The following is a 17,737-nucleotide window of genomic DNA, read 5'->3' as shown; positions in this document are numbered from 1 at the left end:
TTATTCTTCGGAGTATCAATTTGGGGATGCATTTACTAGGTCTATTTCATCAGATTGAAAGCCAGAATCATTCTCCCCTCTCCCTCCCAATGGCCACCTCCCCGCTTCTCCCCACCAGCAGATGGAAGCCAGCAAAGATAGAATTAATAAAGAGTAAGAGCCATTGCACTATTGAAAATACTGACGGAAGGAAATGGTGGCATCACCTTCCCTTACAAATCATGTTTGATTGCCTTTCACCCCATTCTTATGTTACGTTTCATCTGCTTAACATTGTCTTTTCCCTCAGATCATCATTCTTGAAAATGCTCTGTATTAATGTAAATATGTCTCATTCTTCACCACTGACAATCTTACAGTTCTAGTAAACAGTGGTTCTGGGTATTCATTTTCCCAAAGACCATTTACCTGTCAGAATGGATAAAAAAATAAATAACGTGAAGCTGCACCTGACTTTCATAACTGAAAAAGGGAAGTTAAAGGACACCACTGATCTGACAAGAGACACGATGTCAGAACATAAAGTCCATCATTAGAGCTCAGATTCCTGCAATGGCACTCATGTCTGTCTTTCCATTCAGCCTCAGAGTGTGATTCCATCTGTGATCATTTGGTTTCTATCTTTGCTGTTGTGGCTTCACAATTAAGCTGAATTTCTGCTTCCTTTTGTGATGCATAATCAGATAAGTTGGGTTAAATTGAAGAAACTGCTGTGTAGGTCACTTTAAAATCAATCTATACAGTCTGGAATGGAAAGGAAGACAAAAGGGAAATACGATAGTAATGTTATAAATAACTTGAAGGAAATATTATCAAGGAGAATGGAAAGAACAGGTCACAATTAATCTAAATGTGGCAAAGCAGTAATTGCCAAACTAGTGCTAAGAGATATTAGGCCCCACTGTAAGTAGAGGGGTGTCACACTAGACAAGATTTGAGTTCTGGTTAAATATGATTCAAAGGTTCTGGGAATGTGACTCACGGGTAGAGCATATTACTCACTTGGAAATCCTGGTTTTATTCCCTGGCACTGAGAAAAGAAAAATAAGAAAAGTTCTATAATCTGTTGTTTACCAATACCTTCCCTTGGGCAGATTCTGCAATCTTAAAAATGGAAGAATAAGAAATTATTGTGTACTTGTGTTAGATGGTAAAGGGTTTTTAAAAATTTTTTTGTTATTGAATCACCGTGAGGTACAGTTACAAAATTAGGAACTTTCGTGTTTGCGTTTCAGTCATACAATGAACGTTTACCCTCCACCAGTTCCCATTCTCCTCCACTATGTTCCCAGTATCCCTCCCACTATCCACACCACATCCCCACCACCCCACCCTGCTTCTATGGCAGGGCATTTCCTTTTGTTCTCTCTCCTTTGGGGTGTCTTAGTTTGCAATTAGAGGTATTCAGCTTGGTCTATAGTCTACTCTCAGCAAGCATCTTTCAACACAAATGGGTCCTCCTAACATCCTCTACTTGGTGTTCCGTTCCCTATATCAGCTGCCTGAAAAGTAATTGTTTGGTCTCACCCCAGCAGGTGAGACCAAACCTCCTGGTCCTTATCTCTACTACTCTTGGGTGTTAGTCTCCCATTCTGTTACTTTATATTCCACAGATGAGTGCAATCTTTCTATGTCTATTCCTCTCTTTCTGACTCATTTCACTTAACATGATACTTTCCATGTTGAACCACTTATATGCAAATTTCATGACTTCATCTTTTCTGACAGCTGCATAGTATTCCATTGTGTAGATGGTTAAAGTTTCTTTAACCAGTCATTTGTTTTTAGGTACTTCGGTTTTGGATTCCTATAATCTTCCAAGGTTGAATCAACAAGATCTGGAATACCTGAATAGTTCTATTAATATCAAGGAAATTGAAACTGTAATTGAGGTTTGTTTGTTTGTTTTCTTAGAAAAATGAAATGAGATAATTTTCCGGATAGCCATGTGTATACTTTGTGATGGACAATTACTAATATCTCTTTGAGTTTCTTGGCCTTTTCTTCATGGTCCCGTGATAGCTGCCATTTCTCCAGAATTACATTCACATTCAAAGTTCAGACATACCTGTCTACTTTCCAGGAGAGCAAATACCTTTCCATAAGTCACCCATCAGACTTAGGATGCCAGAGCCCTGGGTTCAATTGCTGTTACCACATAGATCCCTGAACCACAGATGAAAATAATTCCTAATTACCTCCATGTATAGGACCTGCCGATATATATATATATATATATATATATATATATGTATATATTTGTCACTGTTATCCCGTTGCTCATCAGTTGTTTGCTTGAACGGGCATCAGTGATGTCTCTATTGTGAGACTTGTTACTGTTCTTGACATACGAATACGCCGCCAGGGGTAGCTTGCCAGGCTCTGCGTGGGAGCTGGAAGGTCTCGGTAGCTTGGCAGGCTCTCCGAGAGGGGCGGAGGAATTGAACCTGGGTTGGCTGCATGCAAGGCAAATTCCCTACCCACTGTGCTATCCATCCAGCCATATATATATATATATATATATATATATATATATATATATATATCCACACACATATAAATATACGATAGCACAGCAGATAGGGCATTGGCCAACCTGCGTTTTAGGGTTCGATTCCTCCATCCCTCTCGGAGAGCCTGGCAAGCTATCAAGAGTATCCCGCCCTCATGGCAGAGCCTGGCAAGCTACCCATGGCATATTCGATATGCCCCAAATAGTAGCAAGTCTCACAATGGAAATGTTACTGGTGCCCACTTGAGCAAATCAATGAACAATGGGATGACAGTGCTACAGTGCTACAAAATTTATCTAAGATTACATCACTTGCTTTTCTCATTTGACTAACTTTTCTCAGTTTTGTTTCTTTTCAAAAAGTAAAATTAAATATCAGGTAACTATGAGAAGGCTCCCAAAACTTTTTATGAACTATACAAGTAAATAATCAGTCGGAGTATATCTCTTTGGCTTGCAGGCCACAGGCAGTGGTGTTTAAGAATTACTCTTGACTCTGCTCAGGAATCACTCCTGGTCCAGCTTGACACATGCAAGGCAATCTCCTAAACCTCTGTACTGTCTCTTCAGCACCCATTTGAGTTATTTATTTTAATGTGACAGTAATTCTGGTCAAATTCCGAAACCTGTGTTAGTCAGAATGGATTATTTCAAAGGCAATTATCTATTATTTGTATGGTTCACTGGGAGAAAACAGCAATGCTTTTATTAAAAAAAAAAAGATGGGGAGTGCCAGTGAAATGGCACAGGGGCTAAAGCCAGCCCAGGTTCGATCCTTAGAACCCTCTTTGGTCTGCGGCACAGGAAGTCGGCTGGTAGAGCCAGGATAAGCCCTGGCCACTCCTAATGGCCCCCAAACAAAAAAGGAAGTGAGGGAGGAAAGGAGGGAGGAAAGGAAAGGATGGAGGGAAGGAGGGAGGAAGGAAAGAAGGAGTTTGATTGTTAATTTCAAAATAATGTGTCTTCAAGAGTGTCTTCAATGGCAACAGTCCTCTATATTTCTGTGTAATTTTGTAAATAGCATATGGTCATTCTGTTTAAATCTGGCAAATGATATCAATGACTGAGTATAGTGGTTAAACGCAGACGTGAGCCTCAAACTTGGATTTAAAATCTGGCTCTTTCATTAAATATATATATATATATGTGTGTGTGTGTGGGGCTGGAGCGATAGCACAGCGGGTAGGGCGTTTGCCTTGCACGCGGCCGACCCGGGTTCGAATCCCAGCATCCCATATGGTCCCCTGAGCACCGCCAGGGGTGATTCCTGAGTGCATGAGCCAGGAGTGACCCCTGTGCATTGCCGGGTGTGACCCAAAAAAGAAAAAAAAAAATATGTGTGTGTGTGTACATGTATATATATGATCTTATTGCACATAACATGTTTCTTTGTAAAATTGAAGGGTAGTGATTAAAAAACTGTATTCCTACTCCTCTTATAGATTAATACATGTGTAACACTTAAAAGAGTGCATTGCACATAGTAAGCACAGGATCTGCTTGGTTCAGTGTTTGGGGCCTGTGGAAACCTATTTGATCAAATCATGATATGACGTAAAGTGAATGACTTCATTGCTGACACTAACACTCTAGGTTATGTAAGTCCAACAGCATCGCCATGAATTCTGGGGAATCTGGTCTTCCCTTCTGCTGGTTCACCTGTTCCCTAACCCCCATCTATTTGTACTATTTCAGCTCATCCTATAACTCACTGGAATACATGCATCCTCTTTGCTGTGTTCTCTAACAAAAATGCAGCCCGGCCTTTTATTTGCTAGATGGGAACTTCAGAATATGTTGAAGACACTCTCAGGGCAAAGGTGCACTCACCGCTAGCGTACAAGTACTACCCTGTGTATGTGGGTCCCTGAGCCTGAGTTTATCTCCAGTTCTCTCTCTCTCCCCACCCCTCCCACCCCACCTCTTGGGAGTTTACAAAGGGATGATCACATTGTGAGCCATTGTGGTCTTCCAGAACTATTCCCACTTGATCTTTCAAAACCTCTGGTATCCTTCCTGCTCAGTTTAACATGTTACCTTCCCAAAACTTCCTGTCATTAAAGGTAGTGGTGGAAAAAGTTAAGGGAAAAAAATAGACATTTGTTATTCTTATATAAGAGACTGTGAGCAACTATATGAAATTCAATGGAGATTTATGTGACTGTGATGCAATATTAGTGGCTCCCAGGAGATACTTAACAACCATACTAAAAATTACTCTCTTCTGGGCTGAAGCAATAGCACAGCAGTTAGGACATTTGCTTTGCATGCGGCCAACCTGGGTTTGATTTCCAGCATTCCTTATGGTCCCCCAAGCACTGCTAGGAGGAATTCCTGAGTGCAGAGCCAGGAATAACCCCTGACCATCGCTGGATGTGATCCAAAAAGGGAAAAAAAATTTTACTCTTTTCTAGAATATGTCTAAGCTCAATCCTGGGATCTAAAGCAAAACCTAAATAAAAGCACCCCTCTCCTTGGGCCCTACTTCTCAAAATGCAGTTTGGAAGCTTATTAAATGTATGTGAATCACTCTCAGCTCCAGTGTTGCATGCATGTCACTTTGGGTTAGAAAGTCTTTTCACTTGATCCCTCTAAACATTGTCAAAAATAAATCTCTGTGCATATTCAGAAGAATTTGTGAATTGTGAATAAATTGTGCAGAAAGTAATCATCACAAGCAATACATAGATGGATCAAGAATCTTCAAGAGTCAAAATCAGATGCTACAGCTGACCCTGTTGGAAGAGAATTGCCAGGGATGAACCCGGGGTTCTCTGACCAGTTTGGGGGAGCCCCCACTCAAAATATGAGGTTACATTTATATTACCTATGAACAACTCACTCATATTGAGGGCACAGAGTCTAAGAGAGAAGACTGACATCTGGAATAAAAATAGCTGGGCGGTAATACAAGCAAGTGGATTTGCAGTTTCATGGAATGTGAAGGGAGACTTCTGCGAGGATGCTGTATAGCACTCAAAGAATCAGAGACTTGGACACTGCAAGGGGAGAGGATTGTCCAACTAAAATGGTTGTCTCCCCTTTCAGTCTAGGTTTTTCATTTATAAATGGTGAAGAGATTCACGTACCTTGTCATTCATCTATAGATTATTAACAGCAAGAAAAATTATATGAGAACTCTGATATATTGTGTGATGGAGATAAACATTTAGGCTTAAGGTTTATGTATGCAGATATCTTTGTCAAAAAGGTCACATTATAAAATGGAAGGACCCTTATAGTCATATAGATACTTTCCAAAGTAACTCCAGTCTCAGAAAAATAATCTCCCTGGTATCAGCCCATCCATCTCTCAAAGGCATGTCCCTCTCTGCTTATTGCATCATGCTGCCTAATAGTGAGGAAATCTATAGGCTCCTAAGTGACATATCTTCTGTCCACAATGAACCAGGATGACTAATCAGGAACCTGCTGTCTGGTGTGAGATCTAATTGTCTTTGATGGTCTGCTTGTCCAGATTTGTTTACAAACTGGAAAAATCTACAAATTGTGGACCATCTGCACATAACACTCTGTGGATGAATGCTGGATCCCACAAATCCATAAGCTCATTACCTCCAAATAACTAGTTCCTTCCCATGCCTCTAACTGGGATTATCCATTGAAATCAAATAAATAGAAACCAAATGAAGAATTATTTCTCTGATGGGTGAATGTCTCTAAGAACCTTCTGGGAGGTTAATCCTCTCTCTCAAAAGAGATGATCTGTTAGTGTGAGGTCTTGTGGATCCATGATAAAAATGTCCCTTGGCCTCAAGATGATCAATCTATTGATCAATTCCCTGATGCTAATTTAAAATTTTGTATTGCTTTTCTTAAGAGTTTAATTAGAATGTATTGGAAAGTATTGGAAACTTCTTGCAAAATAATTTCTGAATTCAGTATACATACCTGTAGGACACATGTAGGATACTATATAACAGGCCCAGCCTTGCTTGATGCCTGCCAGTCATTTCTACAAGAAACCCTTGAGAAGGGGCACAGATAGCCATCACATTCTAGGACAATGGAGGTAAAATGAGCAAATACTGATGTCAGATAAGGGCATTGAACGTTTTTCCTTAATATTTACCAAGTACCAGAAAGCTGGTATGTTATAGTTTCTTTATTGTTTTGGGGAAGAATACACCTGACCATGCTTAGGGATTATTTCTGGCTCTGCATTAAGGGCTCACCCTCGGTGAGACTTGGGGGAGCTGACAGAATGCCAGGTATCAAACTTCTGTGTGTTGTGTGCAAAAATAGTACCCTACCCTTTGTACTCTCTCTCCACCCGCTGTGTCATAGTTTCTGTGTCAGAGTCTACGTTGAGTTCATGGAAATGTTTTGTTTGACCCTCACCACATATTATGTAAAAAATTAGCACGTGAGAATCAAGAAATACTACAATACATAGCCCTCATTTCTTGTGTAAAAATGAAAGTTCTGCTTATACAGGCAGTGGTACTCTGATTTTGCAGAAGTCCTATGTCATACGATCTACACCTCTTCATGATCACACCTCTGACACTGATGCTATGACTCCATCAACTCAAATACCCATGTTATAGATTAAAAACCAAAGAAATTTTTTAAGTAAAGTTAGCTTATTGACATTTTTCACTATTATTATTAACCTAAAATAGTCATGTCTCCTAAAGTGGCAAAGCAGGAAGGAAAAGAAGCAATGCATTTTTTTTAAGAAAAATGAGAGTAAGTTCATCCTTTCTTGAAAATAAAGAACAGCCCATTGTGTTTAATATGCAAGCAGTGCACGTGGATGTCTTGTACCCGGCACCAATTCAGTAATTTATGTTACCTCCCTGGCCCCCAAGAACATTTGAGTTTGAAGCTGCTGGTGTAGGGAATGCTTTTTTCTCTCTTATTTATTAAACTATTCTACATTAGGAGCACTTAGCTCATCAAAAATGTTTTAAAATTTCTCCAAATGACAAAAGCATAAATCCAAGAGCAATTTGTCACTTTTATAAGCCCAGAAAATACCAAAATGATTTCCTCATAAAGATCCTGCCATAAGTTAAATGGATAAACTATTAGGTTACAAATGAAAAACAGCCACACAGTTCTGAGTCTAGTAATGTACAACTTGTTTATAGACCCCATTGGATTGATGGACCACAGTCATGACACATAAGCACCAGGCATAACGATGCATTCATACCTCTGACACTGTGTATCCTCCTGATTGGTGTTTTTTACACTTTGATTCATAGTTTTAAAGAAGACCACTGAGAATGTCTGTAGTGCATATGAATTGGCAGGAGATACATTGTATGACAAAGCCAGTTTATATATTGATTGCACAATGAACATCTCTGCATCTCTGAGACATGTGATGGACATGGAAAAAGACATGGCTTATCAGCCCTGAAGTTATATAAAAACATGATGACCCCTCAGTGTCTGTGTTGCGAGCAATAATGCCCAAATGTAGAGAGAGTATGGGGAATATTGTCTGCCATGGAGGCAGGGGGAGGTTGGGAAACATGGGGTGTACCAGGGAAATTGGTGGTGGGGAATGTGCAGTGGTGGAGGGATGGGTGTTTGATCATTGTGTGATTGTAACTCAGACATGAAAGCTTGTAACTATCTCACAGTGATTTAATAAAATTTAAAAAAAAAACAAAACATGGCCCTTAATGTGGCCCAATTTATGCAGCTAAGCTTCACTCTTGTGTGTCGGGTGTTATTCCTTCTGCCTCAGTTATAATTCCTCATTGTTAACTCTTCTCCCCTGCTAGTTGCAATGTTGTCTACTCCAACCCCTATGGAAAACAGTATGGGGGGTTCTCGGTAAACTCAGAATTGAGCTGCCATATGATGCAGCAATTCCACAGTGTATCTATACCCTGGGCAATAAAAAAAAAAATCCATTCAAAAGAATGTGTGCACACCATTATTTATGTCAGCATTCAGTACACTACCTAAGATTTGGAATTAATTTAGATGTCTTACAACAAATAAGTGGTCATTAAGGGGTGTGTGTGTGTGTGTGTGTGTGTGTGTGTATGTGTGTGTGTGCGCGCGCGCACGTGTACACACTTTGGAATACTAAACACCTGTAAAGAGTGATGAAATTATGCGACCATGGCAATATGGAGAGAATTGGAAGACTTCATGTAAGAAGAAGTAAGCCAGAAGAAGGGTGCGTCAGTTATCTGTGGTATTTAGAGTGACTGAGTGAGCAAATGCAATGTTTTAATGGGGGCAGGGGAGGGAATGCCCAGGTCAGCCTTTCCCCAAAAGTGTAGGGAAGAGATGAAAAGAAAGAGAAGAGGGAAGGGAGAGAAGTGACAGCTGAGAAGTAAGGGGGACCAGGTCAGGGAATTCAGGTAGAAAGACAGTCATCAGGAGTGATAGTCAGATATCCAAATCATAGTCAACCACACTAAAATGAGATCTAAACTCTAACATCTGAACCCATAAAGGTGTCTGTCAAGAGAGGAATGCTGGAGTGGTGGGTGGGGCAGATATGGGAGGGAACCTGGGAACATTGGTGGAGGGAAGTTGACACTGATCCCACCTTATATCTAAAACTCAACTGTAAACACCTTTGTGCTTTAATAAATGCAATTTTGAATACTAGCCATCAGGAGAAGAAAAGATCTTTCATCATTGATCTATTTTTCATGTTAGATTTTCAGGTAAGCTTTAAATTGAAGTATTGAAATATCTAATCATTCTGGTTAGACATTTTATGAAAAACTGTTTTACCTGGTAAGTAAAGAACTATTTCTATAGGCTAAAATGATCTTCTATTTACTAAGTAGGTTTTCTTGAATGTGCCTCAATTAATCACCGGGATTGTCCTCCCTTAAAGTCTGTGTAAATAATCTCCTCCAAAACATTTTCAAAGCATATGTCTGTGATTATTTATTTTACAAATTAACAATAACCGTAACCATGCAATTTTGCATTTTAGCTCTTTTGTGTGTTATGAACATTTTTATGAATTTTCACTAGTTGAAATCATGAATTTTAATGCTATGTAATGAATCACAATTTAATTTCTATCATGTAGCTTTGGCATTTTTTCCTGTTTACTATCAAAAATAATTTGGTGATTAAATTCTTGTTTATAGCCCCCGTACCTTCCTTTTATAAATTTCTGGGATTATAATAACAAGAAGAAAATATATTGCAATCAATACTATAACATGGAGCAAAGTATTACAAAGAAAAGTAAAAATAGGGGTGTGCATGTGTAAGGCAAATGCTTTATTTCACGAGTGTATTATGAAAGATCTCTATAGGGGGGGTAGTGTTTGATCTGAACTTGGAGTGAAAAGTAGGGTGGAGTCCTGGGCTTACCTTCTGGGTAACGTCTTTTAGGCAGATGGATGACTCAGCAGCTATTCAGGTCCTGATGTTAGAACTTGCTTTGAGTTATCTGTGGCAGGAAGGAATTTAGCAGAGCTAAGAAGGAGTGAGAAAGGGTTACATTGAGGGTTTGAGGTGGAGAACTGACTAGAACTTAATCAAAAAGGAAGTTTTGAACTTTTATCAGAAGTGACAGTTTTGTTCTAAATAGGATTTGAGACCAAGGCTGAATTTTTAGCTAGTAAGTGAGCAGATGTTATGCCTTTGTAGAGAACAAGATGTGGAGGCAAGAATGGCAAGAGAAACAGTCTCATGAATGCAGAGACCCCTCTAGAGATCTTGGAATGAAAAAAAAAATGAAAATGGTAGAACAGGAAACACAGATATATCCGTACTCTCTATGGCCAATAAGAACCAAACATGCATATGTGTGCATATGTATATATGTGTTTATGTGGATATATGTATGTGTTTCTGTATGTAATTTGTGAGAGGTTTGTTTTGTTTGGGGAGGGAGGTGTTTGGAGGTGTCATGCCTAACTGTGCTCAGGGTTAACTCCTGGCTCTACATTTAAGGACCCCTCTTGGCAGTGCTCATATGTCTCACATGCAGTTCCTGGGGTCCAATTGCAGTCAGTGCCTTGGGCCCTAGCCCTTAACTCCCATTCTATCTCTCTGGCCTGTTTGCTTATAACTTTAGTATTTTGTTTTGGTGCAGAAAATATTCATTATATTGTTTTGCTTAGTATTGTGACTGGTGTAGAATATTTTTACAATTGTTTAGTTCCTTGTATTTATTTTTCCTTCAATGACATGTATATTCATCTTTATGGCATATTACCTAAAATGGGATTATTATAACCAATTTATCACAGTCTCTTAGATTATCATTCCCTGAATCATCATTGTGTTTTTTGTTTGTTTGTTTTGTTTTGATTTGATTTGACTTTTTGGTGCCAGGATCAAATCCAGGACCTCAAACATGCAAGACAAGTGTTCTGCTGCTAAGTGACATTGCCAGCCTAATTATCCTTCATTTATAAAATTGGTAGCAAATATCTTCCTTCCTTCCTTGATTCCTTCCTTCCTTCCTTCCTTCCTTCCTTCCTTCCTTCCTTCCTTCCTTCCTTCCTTCCTTCCTTCCTTCCTTCCTTCCTTCCTTCCTTCCTTCCTTCCTTCCTTCCTTCCTTGCTCCTTCCTTTCCCCCCCTATTTTTGGCTCATACTTGACTTTGCTCAGGACTTATTCCTGGTTCTGCACTCAGGGATCCCTCCTGGCAGTGCTGCTCAAGAGATAATATATGGCATATAATTATGCCACAAAAATAAAACCACATTGGTACTGTGAAAGTCCAGTACCTAACCTGCTATAGAATCTCTCCAGCCCATCCCATTTTTTAGAACTTATTTTTATTTATCAATTTGGGGTCATACCTCACTATGCTCAGGGTCTCTCAGTGGTACACATGGGACCATGCAATTGTAGGAATCAAAGCCATGGCTTTCTAGCACTAAATCATGTGCTCCATCCTTTGGATCCATTCCACCTGACCACTTAATTCTGTGTCTGACTTATACTTACATAAATTTTCTGTTGCTGGAAACTTGTACTTTATGGTTGTGACTTTCATGATACCTGTGCTAAGATTTTTTCAGAAAAGTTATCTTTGATTTACAGGTGCTGAATGCCTTTGGTTTCCATCTCTGGAGATACCATCCCTATGGTTCTTTCTGACTTTCCACTCACTATTAACAATTTACTTAGGGATCAGGCTGGACTTTTCTTCCTGACCAGTTATTTGGGGTGAAGCATGGGAAAGGGAGGTGGCCGTGGCCGGGGTTGAGACATTAAGGAACAGCTCTCTTGGTGCTCCTAATAGCCAGAAGAAGAAGATAACAGTGAAAACCCTGTCAATTTACACTCTCACTTTCTGAACAAGGATGAGAGTGAACAGAAGCTTCCCAGTCCCGCTTTAAGAAACCATTTTTTTTGTGGCTCTGCACTCAAGAATTATTCCTGCCGCTGCTGAGATGTGACCCCGGGGGCCGCACGCATGTGTGGCCCCTCCGCAGCTGCACGAGCATGAATCCAGACCCAGCTGAACCAAATTCAACATGGGCAGCTCCTTGCAGAATGTCTCCAGCCTGAGAACCAAGCCGCGACCCCATGCCCGCCCAGCAGGGGAAAGGTATTTCTCTCTCGCGCCTGTCCCTTCCCGGGGATGAAGGGCGTGGGGACCGCCATATTATGACGACCGCAGATGGGGTTTACAAGCTTGCAATGATCCAATATCCGGAAGAAATCTCCCTGGACTTAGTTGTTAAAATACAGAAATCCAAAACCACGCGGCTGCGGACCTCATTTCCCTTCACAACAGGTCTGACTCTAGTGGAGTGCTCCTAACAATAATGGTGAGGATTGTGTTGAAATATTGAGTGTAACCAAAGTAAATGGAAAGTAAAGTGAAATTTATCAGTTACAAGGGGGGGTGCGGGATGGGAGGCGTACTATGTTTGTGTTTTGTTTTTTTTTTCGGTGGTGGGATATGGGCACTGGTGAAGGGATGGTTGTTTCAGCATTGTATGACTAAGACTTAAGCCTGAAAGCATTGTAATTTTCCACATGGTGATTCAATAAAATAAAAAAATAAAATAAAATAAAAGAGACCATTTTTTTTTAATTTCCAGTATTTAGCAGTAGCAGTGATCTTTCAAATCCAATTTTATTGAGGGGTTTTCTGTTTGGTTGTTTAGTTTTGTTTGGGGACCATATCTAGCAGTTTATAGGACTTCTTCCTGGCTCTGCGCTCAGATATCACTCCTAGAAGTCTTGGGAAACCAAGTTTTGTGAGAGCATTTTAACCCAAGTGTTGGCACATTCAGTATATTCACCAAGTGGTAGAGCATTTATCCGAGACATGATAACTTGAAATGCGCCATGTGGGTGAGGAAAAGAGGAGTTAGCCTGGTGGTCAAATGTGTTTTAAAATTGGCCTGTGGGCCAGAGCCATTGTGCAAATATCAGCCTTGCATATGGCTGAGCCAGGCTCAATTCCCAGGAGCACGTATAGTCCCCTGGAACACCACCAGGAGTCAGCCCTGAGCACAGAACCGGGAACTAGCCTTGAGTCCCACCAGGTATGACCCAAGTAAACAAGAAATAAACAAACCAAAGAAGTGTGTTGACCACCTAAACCAGTCTATGAAACAGTGAACATGTGATATACGTGATCACCAAAGAAATGTATCTTCTGAAGTCGAAAGCAATGAGATTTGAATATATGTGTCTATGATTACCCAAATCTGTACTACTCTTTCCTTTTTGGTGTTCTCATGCCTTTATTAAAATGTATTTAAATATAAACATTGACTTCAAAGCTTATCTGGCAATATTCTCTCAGCAGAGAGCACAAGTTGTGTGTATATGTGGATTTTCTGAGCTCCAACTTAAACTAGTAGCTGAAAGATCATCATCAATATCATCATCTTCTTCTTCATCATCGGTGTTATAATTAAATAAAATAAATGAAATGACCTAATTGCAGCCACCTACTTTTTTTCTCCCTTCCATTCATTTTTAGAAAATAGGTCAAAGTCAATAGATGTTTGTATTCTGTTCCTGCTTCCAGTGATTAGTTTGAGTATTTATTGCTGGAATATGCCAGATTTACCCAGATAAGGGGGAAATTATTAATGAGTTATGCATTAAAGAAGAAAACAATTGTTACTCTCTTAGTATGACACATGTGTTTCTCTCCCAAGCACCAGATCCTATATCCAGAAAGGGATACTCTGACTGTTTTTAATGTCTTATTCATAAAAATTTGGTTTTTTTCTTTTAGGTGGAATGGCTGAAAAATGAGGAACCCATTGACTCTGCACAAGATGAGAATATTGACACGAGGGCTGACCACAACCTCATCATCAGGCAAGCGAGGCTCTCAGACTCAGGAAACTATACCTGTATGGCAGCGAATATTGTGGCCAAGAGAAGGAGCCTGTCAGCCACGGTTGTAGTTTATGGTAAGACCAGCCCAAATGCCAGGAATGGGTAGGGAGGAAGGGAAACAGGCAGAGTCAGCTGTGTTTGGTTAAAATAGTCAATATTTAGGTTTGGGGATGTGGTCCAAGTAAGACCCGAGGTTTGATTTCAGCAGTGCACGACCCACCAAGCACCACTGGGCCCATGTTCAGCCAGAAATTTCTCTGGCCCTGATGGGGTGGGGGTGGGGAAGACTCCATGTTTAGAACTCAGTGAACTTTGGAACCATCCGTAGGAGCACTCTCTCCTGCCTCTACTGCTAGTGGCATCCCATTACCATTGCTTTGGGTGTGTTTACTGCCCCATCCAATATTGTATTCCATGAGCGAGCAGGAGCATTTCCAACCTCCTTTACAATAACTTTACCCTTCTAGAGTCCCCCTCAACCCCCATCTTCTCCCAGACCTGCTCTTGGCAGTTCCTCTCTTGGCGTACAGAATGCACCAAAACCCAAACACTGCTATTTGTTAAAGATGTTACGTAGTGTACAAAATAAATAACTGGCTACTTAAGACTTTCCCTTCCACAGCAGAAAGAGCCCTGGGATTTATTTTTTAAGCACTTAATGTAATTCAAATGCTGATACAGTCTTCTTATCTGACAGATTTTAAAGTGTTTTAGAGATATGTTGTTGAGTTCTTCCCATTTTCTTTAATTTACCCACAAATTATATGTCCCTCCACTAGCACGTAAGTAGCTAAAGGCAAGGATGAGGTCAGATCCTCCGTGGCCTCATGTGGGGCGGCCTGTGGAAGTTTGCACGATCTCTTAGTCCCTGGATACCCAACTCACAACACCTGGCACAGTGGCTTGCACATAGTAGGGCAATCAGTAAAATCCTCTCTCCTCTTTTTCTCCCCTCCCCATTTTTTTTCTCTCTCAGTGAATGGAGGCTGGTCTTCCTGGACAGAGTGGTCAGCCTGCAATGTTCGCTGTGGTAGAGGATGGCAGAAACGTTCCCGGACCTGCACCAACCCAGCTCCTCTCAATGGTGGGGCGTTTTGTGAGGGAATGTCAGTGCAGAAAATAACCTGCACTTCTCTTTGTCCTGGTGAGATATACGTAGATTCCCTTTTCCCTTCTGATCCACCAACCCTATCGAGCTGGTGTGAAGCATCCCTAGACCCGTCCTCCCTAAGTTACCCTCTCTCGAGTTCTTAGAATGGAACCTTTATCCAAAGTACTAATGTGGAACTCATTGGAATCACATAAACAACATGGTGGAATAAATACCTCTGGACAATGTTTGGGGTCTTTTTACTTTTTTTTGTTTCAATACTCAGCTGTGGACACTCACCAAATGCTCCAAAGCTTTTTTTCCAGTCTCAGTGTTTGGTTAAACTGAGCCATCCCTTTCTTCCTAGGTTCTCCCACTTTGTGGCATTCCTTTGCACAATAGCTGGCTGGGACTGAGTGAGTTGTCTGTGAGTTAAAAAAAAAAAAAAAAAAGACCAACAATTTGACCCTTTGTCATCAATTTTCAACCAACTAGCCTTATCAGGTTTAGCTTTGTATATATTTACAATACAATTGCCAGAGTTTACAGTAGTCTCACAGCAGACTATATTTTGCATCTAATCTATGCTGGACCTTCTTTCTGAATAGAGAGACTTCATTTACTAAATGTAGCTTTTATGAGGTTTTTTTTGCTCATCTCTTACTGACTCTAACCCAATTTATACTATGAGAAATAGATGAGATAGAAGATGACTTTCTTCATGGAAAGCATATTTTCCCACTGAGAAATAAATTGATCCTGAGTCTAACTTGCATTATAAAACATTAGTTCCAAGGCCACTGGACTAGAGAGTATGTGTCTTAAAAATTCCAACTCGAGTTCCACTCAGAACTAAAGCAAGGCTCTTACTGACAGAACAGTCTTAGAGTATTATTCAACCTTATACTAATTAAAAATTTATTGAGTGCTTACTATGTGCCAGGTACTGTGCAAGATACTTTAACATGTGTAATGTCATTTAATTCTGTGTTGTGAGTTTTATTATCCCATTAACAGAAATGATAACGTTAAAGCTAATGACTTACCCAGGATTATCCAGGCAATATGTTATTGGGACCAAAACAAGCAAATCAAGGACTCAGACATTTTGTTTCAAATTCAAGGAAAAAAAATATATATGTATATGTATGTATATATATATATGTATATATATATACCTTGACTTATTGCTCTAGATTAAAAATTGCAATATATTAAATAACCCACATAGCATGGTTGGACTATTCCTAGGAGGTGCTGGGGCAATTTCTTCAAACAGCTGCTATAATCTCTAGGGTTGATTTTTAGTGGAATTAAATTCAGTTTATTCATTTCTACATACAGCAGCAATCCATGACCCAAGAAATTCTATTTATGTAAGTTCTGGTATCTTGGGGTTTGGCTGACCTGTTTTAGTGTAATGCTATCAATATAAATGGGTTTAACTTTTTATTGTTTAGGGGCTTTTGGAGCTTAAAGAGTTCATTCTGTTCTTTGTTCTAAACTGTCACCCCTTAAGGAAGTAGTGATTACCAGTGGTTACTGCACGTAGTTTATCTGTCTGTCTGAGCGGTACTTGGGCATGAAAGATGGGAAAGAATGGATGCTGGCATTATTAGCTAACCCAAGGGCACTGGTAATTCGAATGCTTGCTCAAATTCAGTAATTGGTCTCATCCCGAAATAGCAAGAGATCTCACACCACCGCTTTTGTTTGCCTATTTCTTTAGAGAAGGAACCTTGGAGAGAAGATAATTAGATATATGATGCTGTTTTTTATTTTTTGTGGTGGTGGTGGTGATTTCTTTAAAATCCAGTTCTAAGAACAACAGCAGTCAAGGGTGAGTCTCCAGACATCTGCATGATTGATTCTAATGATGGCTCCCTTTGTTTCCTTTCAAGTGGACGGGAGCTGGGAATTGTGGAGTGAATGGTCGGCCTGCAGCCCCGAGTGTGAGCATTTGCGCATGCGGCAGTGCACAGCACCACCCCCCCGAAATGGGGGCAAATTCTGTGAAGGTCTGAGCCAGGAATCGGAGAACTGCACAGATGGTCTCTGCATTCTAGGTAACACCTTCTGTCTAACGTCTTCATTGTGTCCCCAAGCCAAAAAAGCAGCACCACGTCTGGTCAAATAAGTTACCAGTCAGAATTATCTAGAATTAAAAGAAAAATGCGTGGCAGGCAGAGAAAAGGAGAACAGATACACTTTCCATGGAGAGGGAGTATTTTGAAACTGTGTAGCGTGTGTATGTTTATCAGTCCCAGTAAGATGTTAAGACGTTCAGAACTGTGCACTGCTCAGCATCTCTTTCAGTAGTCACCATTTTTAAAGGGTGAATTCTGAAACTGATTGCCATCTGCCGGTAGTGTGCCTGCGAATGTCACAGCACTAGAAGACTTTCATAATCATCAGAGGCCTTGTACTGGTCTAAGGGATGTGGGTTACGGCTGTTCTCCCACAGAAGACAGTAGCTGTGGAGCTGACACAGAAAAGGTGAATGAATGTGTCTCTGATTAGTTTGGAATAATAGAAATTAGTATATTCTTGCAAAATTTCAAACTATTAGTTTATTGCCATTTCCAGGTAACTGCCTGCCTGTTAATTCAGGGAGGACCAGTTATGTGGAGTCAAGTTTTAATTTGGTGTTACCCCAGACTAGTATTTTCTTTTTTTACCTTGTACAAGTCACTGAACTGCTTAACTTCTCTGACTTCTGTGAAACTGTAAAAATAGTATCTGTTTGGTTACCATTTCAATTAAAGGTAAAAGAATGTATTTGAATATTTTATTGCACTGAGTCGATGTTTAATAAACACTAATGCCATCTCCACTTGCAACATTCA

At 40.1% G+C, this 17,737-nt stretch overlaps 1 protein-coding gene across 7 annotated transcripts in view; it reads left to right on the top strand.

Moving 5' to 3' along the window:
* The window catches only part of UNC5D (unc-5 netrin receptor D), a 595,849-nt gene that overhangs the window by 453,874 nt on the left and 124,238 nt on the right, over positions 1-17,737 (top strand). For 4 of the 7 annotated variants that reach the window (XM_055141592.1, XM_055141599.1, XM_055141581.1 and 1 more), the window contains exons 5-7: positions 13,695-13,875; positions 14,778-14,945; positions 16,793-16,957. In XM_055141592.1, coding sequence (XP_054997567.1) covers positions 13,695-13,875; positions 14,778-14,945; positions 16,793-16,957 — 514 coding nt within the window. The remainder of the gene's footprint in view (positions 1-13,694; positions 13,876-14,777; positions 14,946-16,792; positions 16,958-17,737) is intronic. The other 3 variants (XM_055141615.1, XM_055141626.1, XM_055141606.1) reach the window with 1 other exon arrangement.

The sequence above is a fragment of the Sorex araneus genome, chromosome 1, assembly GCF_027595985.1.
Source record: "Sorex araneus isolate mSorAra2 chromosome 1, mSorAra2.pri, whole genome shotgun sequence".
Lineage (NCBI taxonomy): Eukaryota > Metazoa > Chordata > Mammalia > Eulipotyphla > Soricidae > Sorex > Sorex araneus.
The sequence above is the reverse complement of the archived record's forward strand: the minus strand, read 5'-3'. Positions and strand labels throughout refer to the sequence as shown.